General features: G+C 39.5%; 2 protein-coding genes across 3 annotated transcripts; one reads left to right on the forward strand and one right to left on the reverse strand.

Moving 5' to 3' along the window:
• Positions 1-2,443: 2,443 nt before the first annotated feature.
• LOC137810711 (uncharacterized) lies at positions 2,444-8,194 on the forward strand. Of its 2 annotated transcripts, none has more exons than XM_068612119.1 (14): positions 2,444-2,972; positions 3,103-3,255; positions 3,354-3,452; positions 4,394-4,495; positions 5,186-5,329; positions 5,698-5,792; positions 5,868-5,997; positions 6,083-6,187; positions 6,692-6,798; positions 6,885-6,936; positions 7,379-7,468; positions 7,559-7,643; positions 7,721-7,785; positions 7,878-8,194. In XM_068612119.1, exons 1-14 carry the CDS (start codon positions 2,880-2,882, stop codon positions 7,962-7,964), a joined length of 1,407 nt encoding a protein of 468 aa, XP_068468220.1. In that variant the 5' UTR covers positions 2,444-2,879; the 3' UTR covers positions 7,965-8,194. The 2 variants fall into 2 exon arrangements, with proteins under 2 accessions (XP_068468220.1, XP_068468219.1); XM_068612118.1 differs by having other exon boundaries at positions 2,744-3,005.
• Positions 8,195-8,607: 413 nt separating this feature from the next.
• LOC137810710 (LEAF RUST 10 DISEASE-RESISTANCE LOCUS RECEPTOR-LIKE PROTEIN KINASE-like 1.5) lies at positions 8,608-11,023 on the reverse strand. The gene has a single exon (XM_068612117.1). The coding sequence runs from the start codon at positions 10,772-10,774 to the stop codon at positions 8,912-8,914; it is 1,863 nt and encodes a 620-aa protein (XP_068468218.1). The 5' UTR covers positions 10,775-11,023; the 3' UTR covers positions 8,608-8,911.
• Positions 11,024-15,803: the final 4,780 nt, after the last annotated feature.

Here is a 15,803-nt window from a genome sequence, read left to right on the forward strand (position 1 = left end):
AAAGGGTGTCGCCCTAAATTGGTTCACAAAACTCCCAATCGACTCCATCGATTGTTTTGATACCTTAGTCATGAAGTTCAGGGCACAATTGGCCACGAGCCGACCTCACCTCCTCAAGTCAATCACACTAGTTAATATAAGACAAGAGAAAACGAAGTTGCTGCAAGCATTCATGGAACGATTAGAGAAAGTATCCCTTAGCATCAGGAACCTAAGCCCTAGCGTAGTCATGCATCACATGGTCATCGCGCTCATGTGTAGGCCCCTTTTTGGATAGTCTTTGCAAAAAATCGATGCAAGCCTCGACGAGTTGCGACAAAATGAGGTCAAGTTCATGCACCTTAAAGAATTAAGAGAATTTCATACTAAGGTAAGGGTGACCGACAACATTGTTCATAAGAAGGTTAGTTGAGAAGAAGGCTAACCGACCTAAACCTAAATGTCGAGGGTCTCTATACCAAGCTTGACTTGCTATAAGAGTTATGTGACAAGATGAAAATAAGAAAAGAAGCTTGCAAAATGGAGCTTATCGATTTCAACACCTGATCGAGGAAGACGTGTCGAGAATGTGAAACGTCAGGCATATGAAGTTTTATTTCAGTTATATCAATGTAACTAGTGTACTCTTTCTTACCATCGATATTTTTTCCCTTTTTCCACTAAGTAGAATTTTGGCTGAGGAGGTTTTAACTAGAATTAGGTAAGAAAACATTCATATGATGTCATTATTTGTCCCCCTTGCTTTTAAGGCTAAATTAAAGAAATGTAACAACATTTCTGGCCAAGGTCAAATTCACCCAAGTGAATCCTTACTGAGAACAAGATTTAGAAAGGGCAACAACACTTTCGGCCAAGTTCGAATTCACTTAAGTGAATCACTTCTGAGAACGACATCTTGAAAGCGCGACAACATTCTCGACCAAGGTCGAATTCCTCCAAGTGAATCCCTACTGAGAACGACATTTGGAAAGTGACACAACACTCTAGGCCAAGGTCGAATTCACCCAAGTGAATCCCTACCCAGAACGACATGTGTAAAACATTACAACACTCTCGGCCAAGATCGAATTCACCCAAGTGAATCCCTGTCGTGAGCAATATCTCAAAATGCCAGAACGCTCTAGGCCAAGGTCGAATTCACCCAAGAAAATTCTTGTCAAGAAAGACATATGGAAAGCGCAACAATACTATCGACCAATGTCGAATTCACATAAGTGAATCCCTTACGAGAACAACATCTCGAAAGTGCGACAACATTCTCGACCAAGTTTGAGCTCACCCAAGTAAATTCCACCAATAATGACATTTGGAAAGTGATACAATGTTCTTGGCCAAGGTCGAATTCACCAGTGAATCACAGCCAAGAACGACATATGTAAAACGTGACAACGCTCTTGACCAAGGTTTAATTCACCCAAGTGAATCCCTACTAAGAACAACATCTAGAAAGCACGACAACGCTCTTAGCTAAGGTTGAATTTACCCAAGTGAATCATTGTCGAGAACAACATCTTGAAAGCACAACAACGTTCTTAACCAAGGTCAAATTCACCCAAGTGAATCCCTGCCGAGAACGACATTTGGAAAGTGACAAAACGTTCTCTCCCAAGGTCGAATTCACCCTATTGAATCCCTTCCGAGAACAATATTTGTGGAGCGCCACAACGTTCTCGATCAAGGTCCAGTTCACCTAAGTGAATCCCTACCGAGAACAACATATTAAAAGCGCTTTAGTGTTCACAGTCAAGATGGAATTCACCTCCATGAATCCCTATTAAAGAGCGACATCCAGAAAACACTGCATCTTTATATACCCTTCGTAGGCTTCGCTTACTCGATCCTGGGGGGTCGTGTACCCAACGAGGTTGACAACATATCGTAATGATAAAGAAACAAAAATTTATTTTCAGACTCTTCCCCTCGCTTGAGCTTGAGGGGTCATTGTATTACTGAATACATAAATGACGAGGTCTCATAATATAGTGTCTACCGAAAATTATCTAACATCTCGTACTACCAAATATTGAGAAGGCATCACAATGCACTGTCAAGTACTGAAAATTATCTATCATCTCATACTACCAAATACTGAGATGACGAGGTCTCCTAATGTACTATCGAATACCACAATGATAAGGTCTCATTTATATTATTATTATTATTTACCTTATTTGTTAAAAATATTTTTGTACTTATTATTATCAATTAATTTTCAACATAACAAATGTTTAAAATTTTCGAAACTACTTTAAAAATTTGTAGGTGACTAATCATTTTTATCTCTCATGACTCAATTAAATATTAATCAAAGCGTCTTAATCTTACATCACTTTGATTAATCAAAATCGTCCACTCTCACACTACTTCAAATAAATATTAATTAAAATCATCTTAACCCTACAAGACTTTGATTAATCAAAGTCGTTCAGTCTCACACTGCTTCATCTTCATCAAAACAAAATTGTTTCAGCTTTACACGATTTCAATACGAAGATGTGATATTCAAAATAATATTTTTTTTATCCATTTTAATAATAACTCACCCAAATTACAAACTGTTACGAAAATTTTCCTAATTTCTCTATATTTCATATAAAGGGTTCAAATTCATCTCAAACCAACCACTTCTTCTATCAATTCCCAACTTTAACATGGTAAAAAAAGAGAGTTGAAATGATAAATAAGACAACCTTGGAATTATACGTTAGTTAATACTACCTTATTCTTGTTATTTGTCAGATAAGATCTCTAGTTGTGTCCGTTATCAGGCTACTCTTCTTTATATCTTACCTAATTAAACCTGAAAACCTTAACCAATGTTTTTGACTTGAGAAATCAGAAAGAGACAGAGAAAGAGATAGAGGGGAAAGAAGTGAACAATGGAAGAAAGTGTGAAATTGAACATGTGGGGATACCAGGTCGCTACTTCTTCGCAGGCCTGCGTTTCAGCCATCAACTCCTACTGCCATCAGGTCACACATTTCACATCACCCCCCTCTCTCTCTGTATGATTTTTTTTTATTTTTTTTTATTTTGACTTTTGTCATTATTGAAATTCTTTGATATCAAAACTCAAATTGGGGGGGTCTCCTTTCAATGAAGGTTCTCATCTATGGTAGAAAAAGGTCTGTGATTCTGGAAGCACTGGCACATGACAATCAATGTGTCTTGGCCAACATCTTGGCAGCACATTTCCTTTACTCGCCTGATTCTTCTCGTGCTCTCACTTGTCTGCATGCCGCTGAGTCCCGCCTTGTACCTTTTCATTTGCTGCTTCTTCTTTTTTGTCTCTTTGACTCTTTCCACCAAAAAGAAAACCCCTTTGATGCGTTATTATAATTCTGTTGTTACAGGATCATGCCACCTTGTACGAGAAACTTGTTTTCGATGCCATCAGTTATTTGCTATCCGAAGATAGAGACGACGATGTTGCTCTTGAAATGCATTCCAAGGTCAGTGACTCAGTGGGTCCATTTGAGTGATATGCAAGTGTAATCAGTTTGAGGACCAACTTGGTGTAAAATGACAAAATTGGAAAACCTAGTTGATGCCAAAGTTGTCATTGAATTTTAGTGTGTTTATATACTTTTGGATGATTAAACTGATGTCACTTTCGAGGAGGACTAAAATAAGTACAAGTATTTACTCAATATTCAAGAATACGATTTCGCTGTGTTCATTGCTCTGCTACTTGTTTATATCTTAAAATGCATCTTGGAGATTTTCATCCTTTGTACATAAAATTCGGTCTTTGTTAACGTCAGATTGAAATATAAATTGCTGAAAGGAAAGTTTTGTAGAAAATTTTATTGATAAGAATTACTACAGGATGATGTTCCTACCTCTACCTGAGGAGGTAGTGTGAGTCCGCCTTCATTGGTTGCCAATGTCTGTCTGAGACAGCTGATGTGTTTATCAAGATACCCTAACACTCGAGTTTGTTCTAGAGTTTTATGGGGAAAGGATGTAAGCGTAGAAGTAGATATGCCTGTGACCTTACAAGTTACAGATATAGTGGTGACAGCTGATGAATACTTTGGTATCAATTGCATGATTTGTATACTAGAGAACAGGAAAGAACCATGAACAAAATAGTATATCCTAGAAGGCATTAAGTTAAGGGAATACAAATTAAATGTTGGCTTTTGAAAATTGATGTTTTTACAGGACACTTTGATCTTTAGTTATTCAGATGTGTGGGAACTGAATTTTAAACAAGGTTGTTAGATGACCTTTTGCTAATTGTTTACTAAGAAACTTCTATCTGAAGAGGAGAGTTCACTTCAGACTTCTGAAATGTTCGCCAAATGTATCTGCCTTCATAATGCTTTTGTATTCATCCGATTTGCTATTCAAACTCTCTTGATTAATGTTGCTTGTTTTTGTTTTGAAGCTTCTAAAAGAGTTCCCAAGAGATCTGGTTTCCCTAAAGAGAGCACAAGTCTTATGCTTCTACATGGGTCTACCTGGTCTTTCTTTGTCTCTTATTCAACAGGTTCCGTCTAACTAGAAAACATTTCTGTTTCATTTTTGCTACAATTGATTTGTGGAAATCAGTGTTTTATTTGCATATAGAGAGGTAGATTTATATTAGTATAATATTTTTGAATCACGCATATTGTTTAAAGAAGTTGCAAAATGTTAATATAATGGATAATGGATGCTTCTTTAACTTATATACTGGAGGAATAAAAGGTTTGTACATCTCTGAAGCCCACTAAATTAGATTATTGGAAAGTTTAGTGTTAGTCAGAATTTACTTTCATTATTTTTGCTTCCTTTATTTTGGGTTGCCTGGACAGGTTAAGCTGGGATTTAGAAGCCTTTCACAGCCTAAATTTGGTTTCTTGGTAGCCATGGGAATATATAATCAACCTAGTTCTTAGCCCAAAATTCTCTATTGATTTGACATCTTTTAAGGGAAAAATTAGTCTTGTTAGCTTTTAATTGTTATTGTAATGTAATTTTATGATACAAATATCAAAATAGTATCAAACACCAGAATAAGGAACATCAAATAATTTGTTTAATTAGTCCATCCTTATCCTACCCTGATGTGTAATATTTGCCATCCAAATAGGATGTAACTTTGTATTATTTGTCAATTAAGGGACGGTTTGAGTAGTTTGCTGCTTCTTATTATTATTGATGAAAAGTGAGTACCGTGTCCTTTTATGTTTTACAGGTTCTACCTCAAAATGAAGGACAAAACTATATATATGGCATGCTTGCGTTCCCTTTGCTGGAGCTTGGGCGGATGGAGGATGCTGAGAAAGCTGCCAGTAGGGGATTTGAGATCAATAAGCAAGACATCTGGTCACAGCATGCTGTAGGTCAATGTAATTGTTGATATTCACTCTTTACCTTAGAGTAGATGTGCTTATTACTATCTTTCAAGTTTTTTACTTAACAATTAAGATTTTGAATAAATCTCCACTTGTTCTCTTTGCTTACTTGGCAATACAAGCTTAATCTTGTTCTGCTGCTACGTATGCAAAAAGAAAGTTGAGGTTTACAGAAAAATCGAGCAATTAACCATTGATAAGGGAATTATCTCAAGATTTAGTTTGGGCATGATGAAGTCACAAGTTATGAACAGATGATACTGTCAATTGAGTAATATGTTGTAACAAGAAATTTTCATAAATTATATTTTTGTCCCAAATTAGTGTAAATTGATTGAATTTTGTTCTGCAGTTATGCCATGTGCTTCAGTACAAGTGTTGTTTTAGAGAAGCTGTTAAGTTCATGGAAGAATGTTCGTCATCATGGTGTTCTGCTTCATCTTTCATGTAAGAACTTTATTTGTTTAATCATAGTTTTGCCTAATTTTGTATTAATCGGCTAAAGAAATTTCATTCTTTCAGGTTGACACACAATTGGTGGCATGCGGCCATTTGTTACTTAGAGGGTAATGCTCCGAGACAAAGAGTTTTAGAGATATATGACAATTATATATGGAAGGAGCTAGACAAAAATGATTCTATGAAGGCAGAGGTATGTGATTTCATAAGCTTTGTCTTTACCAGTAGGTTCTCGCTTTTTTTCCATTTGTCATAAGTTCTAATCTCTCGGAATACAGGTTTACTTAAATGCTGCTGGTCTGCTTTTGCGGTTGTGTGTACGTGGTGAATTGGATATCTGTGGTGATCGCCTCAAGTTGCTTTCAGAATGCCTAACTAATCAAGTAAGTTAAGATACAGCCCACATGTTCTATGGAATCAAGGAAAAAAGTAATATTGTATGACAATTTAGTATGCAATTGGAAATATTGATCTGAGTTGTGTATTCTGGTTCACTTTTTGTTAGGTTAATAAACTGTATTCTCTTTCGATGTATTAAAACTTACACCAGATTTGGCATTAATCTGGTGACACTTCCAGTTTACATTTTAAATGAAAAAGAAAATACAAGAGAAAACTGAATGGAAAGTAGTACAAGAGTGCATGTGTGTGTAACGTCGTCAAACTGTTTTTAAGCCCCTAAATTTATAATTTGCAAGATGAAATGTACATAACATATAAAACATGAGATCAAATGAACCTTTTGTTTTTAAATGTAAGTTTTTTAGCGATGATGTTCTTTTAGCACTTGCTCAAGTATCTTGTTGAGAAAATTTCTCATTTGTGCAGTTCAAGGATATTCATTCTGTGTTTCTTGTGCATTTCATGGATGTATGTTGAATGTTCAGGAAAACTGGTATATAGAGTGGCACTTTGATGTCTTGATAGTGTGGACTTTGGCAAAGTCTGGAGAAATTTCTAAAGCAGAAGATCTTCTAAAGGGCTTAAAAAACAGGTAGAAGTGTTATATTTTGCGTAAAGTAATTGAGATACAATGTTGCATTCCATGAATTGTGATAGATTTATGTTATCTTACTGTAGGTTTTTGAGGATGACTAAAGGGAAGCAACAAATAATGAAGAGAGGAATGATGGTATGCTTCAGTAGCTGCTTCCATGAACATATAAAAATCTCTTTAGATAGTTGTCTAGTTCATAGCTCAAATTCTTTATTCTGCGGGGGAACGCGATAACCATGCTTTGTTGCACTCATTTTAACAAAAGTACAAGTCAAACACGGGAGTGCAGTGCTGAACTATTTACCTCTTGACATCACATCCCATGTTTGATCCACTGTTTGCATTTTGCAGAGAGTTGAAAAAAATAGAGATATATTGATTGTGGCCTAAAAGTAGTTTATCATGTTCATACTTGGTGGTTCAAACATATTACTTCCAAGCAATAAATAACTGCTTTGGTTACATATACAGCTTCATAGTTTTGTACTGCAGTTGTTGGTTATACAATGTTCTCATTAACTAAATCTTTTCTATCTTCATTGAAATCCTTACCTCCATTTCTCTTGTATTAACTTAGCTTGCAGAAGCACTTTATGCGTACGGAATAGGAGACGAGAAACATGGACTGGATTTACTTGATCCAGATTTTGACGCCACTGATTATAAGGTTGGATCCCGATAACCCACTTTTACGTACCGTGGCCTCACTTTTCTTGATTTTGCAACTTAACAAAATATCAATTACACTGTTTTGAAGATCATTGGGGCATCTGACGAACAAGTGGACGTATTCAATGAAGTTTGGTACAACATGTTGCTGAATACTGGGAAAGCGTTGAAGGGTAAAATCTCGAACTTTTTCTCTGACGTTGAAACCCACGAATCATCTCTAACTATATTATGATGAAATTAATCACAGCAATCGAAGTGTTGGAGAAGCAAATCAAGAAGAGAGATGGGGTCCCCTATTTGTGGCGTCTACTAGTACGTGCTGCTTTGTCTTTAAGCATTCTAGTTATGGTTTCAGAGCATTTTAATTTAACCTTTATGCATTTAAATGACATTTTTTTTTTCAGGAGAGGGGATACAAATTAGCTAACAAGCCAGAAGAAAAAATTGCGAGCGAGAAAGCCACCTCTTTGGAGAGTCGTTACTTTAATTGAGGGAATAATCATAGAACCAAATCGTGACCGGTTCTTTTGTATGTGTATATTCACCATTTCAAAATCCAATACTTCATTGGGTAAAATGGTATACAAAATAAAGTGCAACAAAATTCATAAAAAAACATACGCTTCCTTCCACCATAAATTCGTGTATGTTTGGACGTAAATTAAGAAACTCAAATGCTGTATTTTTATTCTCAAAACAAATGATGTTGTAAATTTTGTTAGGGTGTGTAAGTGTCTGCGAATGATTTGAAAGCACAGGGTTGGAAGTTGGTGTGTGACGTTATGTTGGATCGGAGTGCAGAGGTGGCGAATAAGCAATTTGGCATTGATTAAGGTTGTAGGAAAAAACAAAGGTGTGGGCCATGGCGGGTGCCATGAACCGTCTAATTTGGAAACGCTAATGACGGGAGAGAAAGATGGTGGTGAGTAGTGATTTTGAAGTTGACGTCGTCGTCAAAAAGCTTCTTTAGAAGACTTTTTAACCCAACCTGACCAATGTAGAACTTCCACACCAATCTTGGTGAAAGCATTCCAAACAGCAACCACTTTAAAAAAATCCACGCCCTCACTTTATTCCACAACAAATCTTTAATAATTGGAAACCAAAAAGAGAAGTAAAAATGTTGAAGAAATGTAGTTTGCAAGAGAGTTATAGTATTTAGGATGTGAGTTAGTACAAAATAAGTGAGTTGTATTGTTGACTATTGAGGTGAATTGACGTAACGTAACCACAGACAAAATAGAATAAAAATAAAAACCCTCGTGCGTGCGTTCAATTCTAAGTATTAACCTCGTCATAATAACAAATTAACTTGAACCAAAAACAACTCATCATGGTTTGGGTGGGGTCAGGTCAACGTTGCCGTCCGACACAAGTGCAACTTCACAGTCAAACTCCACATGAGCACACGGCCCCATAATAAAGAACACTCTTTTTTTCACTCCTTTGCCGCCACCGTCCGACTCCGCACCCGCCGCAGCTCCTCCACCACCTCCCTTGAGTCCGGCCGGTCGTCCTTATCTGCCGCCACGCATCGGAACGCCAGTTCCGCGACGGCAGCCACGCCGTCACTGTCGGCGCGTTTAAAAGCCGGATCCAGAACTTGGTGGAGCTGTCCCATCTGGATCCTGGAAACAACCAAATCCGCAAGCGCCATTTCGCGCTTGTCTCTACTCTGGTCCACCGCTTTCATTCCCGAGATAAGCTCCAACAACACAACTCCGAAACTGTACACGTCACTCTTTTCCGTCAACCGGAACGACCGGTGGTAATCTGGGTCCAGATATCCCGGTGTTCCTTGCGGGCCGGTCCAAACAAACCCGTTCGAAGACGACGTCGTATCCTGCACCACCAAAAGCCGCGACAACCCGAAATCTCCCACCTTGATCCTCATATCTCTCTCCACGAAAATATTCGACGACGTTATATCTCTGTGGACAACCGGCGGAACCACCGAGAAGTGAAGATACTCCATTGCTAACGCCGTTTGTAACGCGATTTCGAGCCTCACTTGCCACGTCAGCGATCCTTTGCGGTGGTGCAAATGCTCCGCCAGGGTTCCGTTGGGGATGTACTCGTAGATGAGGAGAAGTCCCCTCGGGTCGCTGCAGTAACCGTGGAGCTTCACAAGGTTCACGTGGTGAATCGAGGAGAGGATGAGGATCTCGTTGCAGAAGGACTTGGTAGAGAACGCGGCGGAGGAGTGGTGGCGGTGGAGGTACTTCACCGCCGCGAGGCGACCGTCGCGGAGCTGCGCGAGGTAGACAGAGCCGAACCCGCCGTCGCCGATTTTCCGCTTGGGATCGAAGTTGTGGGTGGCGGCGGCGAGGTCGTCGTAGGTGAAGACGGGAGGTAGGAGGCTGGCGGAGCGGTGGTGGTGGAGGAAGAGAGTGGTGGGGTCTTGCTGCGTGGCGGAGGAGGCCTTTGACCTGGCGGAGCGTAGGATGGCGGTGGCAACTGAGATTAGGAGAAGCAGGGAGGTGAAGGCGATGACGGTGCTGAAAAGGGCCATTTTGTTGGGTTTGAATTTGTGAATCCATGGTGGGGAGAGTGTGGATTGGGAGCGGAAGCGGAAACAGAGGAATGGGTTGTTCTGGGAGGAGGAGTTGAAGCCGCAGAGGCCGTTGTTGGCGCGGCAGAGGGTGCAGTTGGTGAAGTAGGGGTCACTGGTTTGGTCCCAGTCGAGTTGGATTCCGGTTTGGAGTAACTGTTGGAGGAAGCCAAGGATGTCGGTTTGGCAGGGGGGGTCTGAGTACTGAGGGGAGTGGTGGGTGGATCTACAGTCAGGGAGGAGGTGGGAGGGGGTTTTGATGAGGTGGCATTGGGAGGGGCAGTGGGAGCAGTTGGGGAGGGAAGGCGGAGAGCAGGGGCGGAGGAAGGAGAGGCGGGAGCATGTGGCCGCTGAGACGCGAAAGGGGGTGGCAGAGAGGTTTATGGGGCGGGTTGGAATGGAGGGGAAGGAGGGGCAGTTGGGAAAAGAGGTTGGGTGAGGGTGAGGGTGTGGGTGAGGGGAGAGGGTTATGGAGGAGGTGTTGGAGTTGTAGGAGAGTATGGAGAAGGAGAGGTTGTTGATGGAGATGAAAGAATGGGGGGTGGAGCAGGTTAGGTGGAAGGATGGGTGGCCACAGCCTGGTGTGGAGGAGAAAGGAAAAGGGGGATTGGAGGAAAAGGGAGGACAGTGGTGAGAGTTTGTGTTTGTGTTTGTTTTTGTGTTAGAGTTGGAAGAGCATGTTTGAGTGTTGGAGGGTTTGAAGAGGAGGGAGAGGAAGAGGAAAATGAACAAGATAGAGGAAGAAGACATTGATGACTCATGAATGGAAAGCAAATGAGATCTGGATTTGGGGAAACTGGGTTCCACTCACTGCTCTGTTACTACTACCTTCTATTCTATGTTGTTGGAGTTTGGAGAGATAAAGAGAGGGTCACGTGCACCACTGGGACAAAACACAATAACTAATCACTCTTTTTCACATCCTCTTCTTTTAAGTAATTATGTTTTTTATTTCAAGCTTCACTTCTTTATGTCTGAATTCTATTTACAAAATTAACCATAAAACATTTATGTTCCTTTATATATTAAGAAGGGTAATTTAATAGGATAAGTTCCATTAATTGTATTCATTCAAACAAAAATAATTGTGGAAAGAGGGAAGTGTTGCGCGCCACTTCCGCTCCTGGTCTTCTTACTCATTTTCCTTTTCACTGTTCAGTGTAAAACATATTTATTACTTACTATATAAATAAAATACACCAATTAGTGTAGGAGACCATCTTGTAGAAGTATAAAATTATAGAAAAATATATTATTAATCTTATACTTTTACTCAAGTCAAATATAGTCAAGGTATGTACCCTTTTATAGTCACACATCTAACCTTCAAATTAGAAAAAAAGTTCAAATTTAAGTCATTATAACTTTGATTTATTTTTTCCCGAATAATATGTTTTAGCAAAAAATCCCAAATGGTCCCTTCTCTACTTTACTTCCTCGAAAATACCACTTTAGTGTAGGAAGAGGGAATTCAGATCCCTCATAGCAAACTCCCAATTGTGTTTTGCGTTTTGGGTTAAACAAATTCCCCCCATAATCGACTTTTTTTTATTTATGTTCATAATCGACTTTTCACTTTTTTATTTATGTTCTCGAATGAGACGAGACCGAAAGAACTATTACCTATTATCTCTGATCGATCGGTCCCACTCAGTTCAGCAATTCCACCTTATCTTGGTCAGCCCCCGATCCTTCACTTCGGTCAAACTCCTCTTTTCTTTGTAGGTTATCGGTCGGGAGGACATCTGTAAAAGGTGCTCCAACGATTAAGTAATTATTCGATATTCGATGCTCGGTGCATTTAAGGCGTGATAATAATGTACTTTTTTCACAAAACTTGTAACTTTTTATATGATTATCATGGGTCTATTATTATTGGATCGGATTAACGTTTGGATCCTGATTAAGAACATATTACCTAATGCTTACTTATTGTTTAGACTCTTGAATCTTCTTTTGATCTTTAATATCTTTGAGCATGTTGATCGACACAAACTTGGTATCGAAGTCTACGAAATTCGTCTGATTTCGACCGATACACTTACCCCAGGCTCGAGAGGTTCAACCTAAAGAGTCTAGATGTGACTGTTGCGCTTTTTTAGGTGGGATGTGACGTTGACAACGCCCAAAACCTTGACAAGACGTGCCTCATAATTACTTAGTTTTTGGACGCGAAATTGTACGATGCAATGAGGACCATTAGATCAAAAGCGATCTAATGGTTGAGATCAAAGAGACATTTTACTGTTCCTCCCCCCAACACCTATAAATAGTGGTCCCCCACCATTTGTCCATACTTTGCTCCAACTTTCAAACCCTACAACCTGGCAAGGTGTTTTCCCTTCATTCCGAGAGATTAGTCATGTCTTCTCCTTCTAGCTCTTCTAACTCCACTTCGTCCTTTTCTTCTTCATCATCCTCTTCGTCCGAGTCATCCTCAACCAAGACCCTGTCAGTCAGGGTCATCCAAGTCTTGCCCCCATTGTCGGCTCTACAAGAGTTGATCACTCGTGGGGTGAAACCATAGGTTCCTCCCAACTTAGGGAGGTTGTATTGTCAGACATAAACTCAGTTAAGGCAAACGATCAGGCCATGGTTGTCGACCGATCAACCCCTTGTTAGGGAGTCATCCCATCGTATGGGGTTCGATTAGGTTGATCCTAAGGTTACTGGGTATTTTTCCCAATTTTGGAACTCTTCCTCAGTTGCCTCTTTTGTGGACAAAGTGTGCCTTTTGAAACCTAATGTTGTTGATGGCATCCTTGCTATAGATTCGTGTCATCCGAGCGATAATGTTTGCATCGGTCGGGCTACTTTCGAACCTCCTTTTTTGTTTGTCTATTCTTGCTTTTTCTCCAAACTTCACGTTGCTTTCCCTTCGATGAGTTTACCATGGGTGTCCTTCGGGTGCTCAACGCTGCTCCCTCTCAGCTTCATCCCAAATCATGGGCTTCCTTTCAAGCCTTTCGGCTTGTTTGTGACATGTTGTCTACGTCCCTCCTCCGAGACGTTCCTTCATTACTATACCTCTCACCTGACCAACCCTGTAAGTTGGCTATCACTTATCAGTTGGTCAAGAAACGTTCTTTTTGCCCCATACACCACCTCATACACAAAATTCAAAGGTAAGTTCTTTAAGATTTTTGTGGAGTCGAAGGATGTGGAGTATTTCGTTAATCAAAATGGTTAGTACAAATTTCCTTTTTATTAGACCAAGACCCCCACTCAGTTCAAACAATGGCCTCGTTCTTCCTCAAGCGTCGAGGACTTAGAGGTTTACGCTATTTTTTATAAGCTACCAAGAAGACTCCCTACCTGAAAACTCTTGTCCATATATAAGTCGTCAGCCACCACCACTTAGTCGCGTCATGGCACCCCAAGACGTCTACCTCAACCCTCTCCCATCCGATTGAGCTCACTCTCTCCAGCTGGTGCTGTCGAAGGTTCCCTTCCAATCCTTGGTGGGAACCTCCAACTTTCCAAAGGAGTGTGAGTTAGCTTGTTGTCGATTGAAGAGGAGACACTGAATTCGACCTCTCGGCAGTACCTCTTCTCGACGGTGATCGAAATGCAAGCCCGATCTCTGGTGATGACGAGGCTTATTTCTGATCAAACAAATCAACAAACTGTTGAAGAGATCTCCCGCCTTGAACATGAGTTGGTCGTGGCCTCAAATCGTTGAAGTTGGCACTTGAAGCAATATCGTATTTTGAATCTAAGATGGCCAAAGTTGATGTTGAGCTGGAACTGAGCAACATGAGATGTGTTCAGCTCAAAGAGAGGGAGAAGAACCAAGTCGCTGAGGTGGAGAATCGGCTGGAGGTTGAGCTGGAGGAATTGAAGACCAAGTATGCGGCCTTGGAGACCGAGAAGTCATCGATTGAAGCAAAACTTGAGAAATTCCAAGACAATGTTTTGGGTTTGTGCAATGAAAGCTTCAACTAGGTCGCCTGACAGAAGTACGTGTTGTACAACGGACCACCCTACAATGGTGACTTCGACGCCAACAAGGACGTCTGTGAAGGTCGATTGGTGGCCTTTCAAGACATGCCTACTACTTAAGTGTCTTATTTTTTTCATTACCATATTTATATTTATTAAAACAAATTATAATTTAAAACTTTATTACAATGTATATTTATTAAAATAAACATAAATTAATATTTTCTATTTTTATCATTATTATATTTATTAAAATAAAATATAAATTTATATTATAATATTTTAATTTATATATAATTATTATGTTGATGTTCGATCAATATAAATTTTATGATAAAAATAAAATTTATTATTATATTTAAAAAATATGAACATACACAAGTTTATAATAATAGAAATTTATAATTTATTTTAATAAATAGAAATATATATATATATATATATATATAATACAAATAAAAAATAGGAGGTACAATGTTTTCCATTAATAGCAATAATAATAATAATTATAATTATAACTATTATTATTATTTAAAGAATATTGGAATCTCTTTGGAGATAAGATTTTTACTTTGTTCTCTCTTCTCCGAAGGCTTTTGTGGTAAAGTCAAGATATTTATCAAAATTTGTGGTAAAGTCAAGATTTTTATCAAAATTTGTGGAAAAGTCCTTATTTTTATCAACATTTGTGGTAAAGTCAAGATTTTTAGGTGGTGTGGCTAGTGGGACGGTAGCGGCTGACGTCGGCTGGTCGGTAGCTTGTTAGCCTTTGAGTATAACGGAGGGCTCTACGGGTTTCCTCATCCCATGGGCTTGTTTAATGGATCGAGAAATGTCTCATAGTAAGAAATCATTTGCTATTCTAGGCCAAAGGAAGACATTTGCTCAGGCTTTGAGAAATAAATGTGACATTCCTTTATTCTAGCTGCCTGCTCCTTGTATTAAAGGAGACATAATTGTTGTCCAGATTGATGAGGTAGATTTTTGGCTGCTCTTGAGGATTGCAAGATCCATCTTCATGGGCGAATTATTTTATCTAAGGGGGATAAACCTCTCACAAACCTTAATTTAACTAAAAAGTTGCAGCCGGTGTGGAAGGCTCTTGGATCGTAGAAAACAATTCCTTTTGCGAAGGGTTTCTATGAGTTTGAGTTCGCTTCTTTAGAAGACATGTGATGGGCCCTCATGATGGGTTCCTTGAAGTTATCCCATGGTTTCTTGAGATTGTTTGTCTGGATAAAAGACTTTATTCCAACTACCATGAAGAGTACCAAAACTCAGGTTTGGGTTAGAATCTACAATTTGCCTTTGGAGTATTGGAGACCAAGGGCGATATTTTCCATCATCAGAGGTCGTGATACTACTTTGTCTTTGGATGACCATGCTATGAGAAAGAATAGGGGTATGTTTGCTAGAGTGTTGATGGATATTGATTTGTTGTCCCCTCTTCCCGATTACCTCTTGGTTGAACGTCCAGACTTTGCTTTTGTAGCTGGTGTGGAATATGAATGGCTCCCTCCATTTTTCTTTCACTGTAAGATGATTGGGCATGAGCTTGCTAAGTGTCGGGTGATTCATGATCAGGGTCGTGTTCCTGGGCCTCAACATAAACCTTCTCAGAAGGCAACTTCTGATGAACGGGAATAGGGGAGGACCGCGATTCCTAAACAACGTAAAGAGTATCAGAAGAAAGATCCGCAACCGAAGCTCGTGGAAGGCTTCACTGATAAATTGAACATTGATGCTCCTGGCGGGACTAATGTAGGGTCATTCTTGGGTCACCTTGCTTATGAGAAAACAGGTGGAGTGGAGGATGATTTTGCAGATATGCCTCCTT

This window comes from Phaseolus vulgaris, chromosome 2, assembly GCF_000499845.2.
Source record: "Phaseolus vulgaris cultivar G19833 chromosome 2, P. vulgaris v2.0, whole genome shotgun sequence".
NCBI lineage: Eukaryota > Viridiplantae > Streptophyta > Magnoliopsida > Fabales > Fabaceae > Phaseolus > Phaseolus vulgaris.

Coding starts and splice junctions, on each gene's coding strand:
- LOC137810711 (XM_068612118.1), top strand. CDS start 2,880: ATGGAAGAAAGTGTGAAATTGAACATGTGGGGATACCAGGTCGCTACT. Junction 4,496..5,185: donor CTTTGTCTCTTATTCAACAG/GTTCCGTCTAAC, acceptor TATGTTTTACAG/GTTCTACCTCAAAATGAAGG. Junction 7,469..7,558: donor TTGACGCCACTGATTATAAG/GTTGGATCCCGA, acceptor ACTGTTTTGAAG/ATCATTGGGGCATCTGACGA.
- LOC137810710 (XM_068612117.1), bottom strand. CDS start 10,774: ATGTCTTCTTCCTCTATCTTGTTCATTTTCCTCTTCCTCTCCCTCCTC.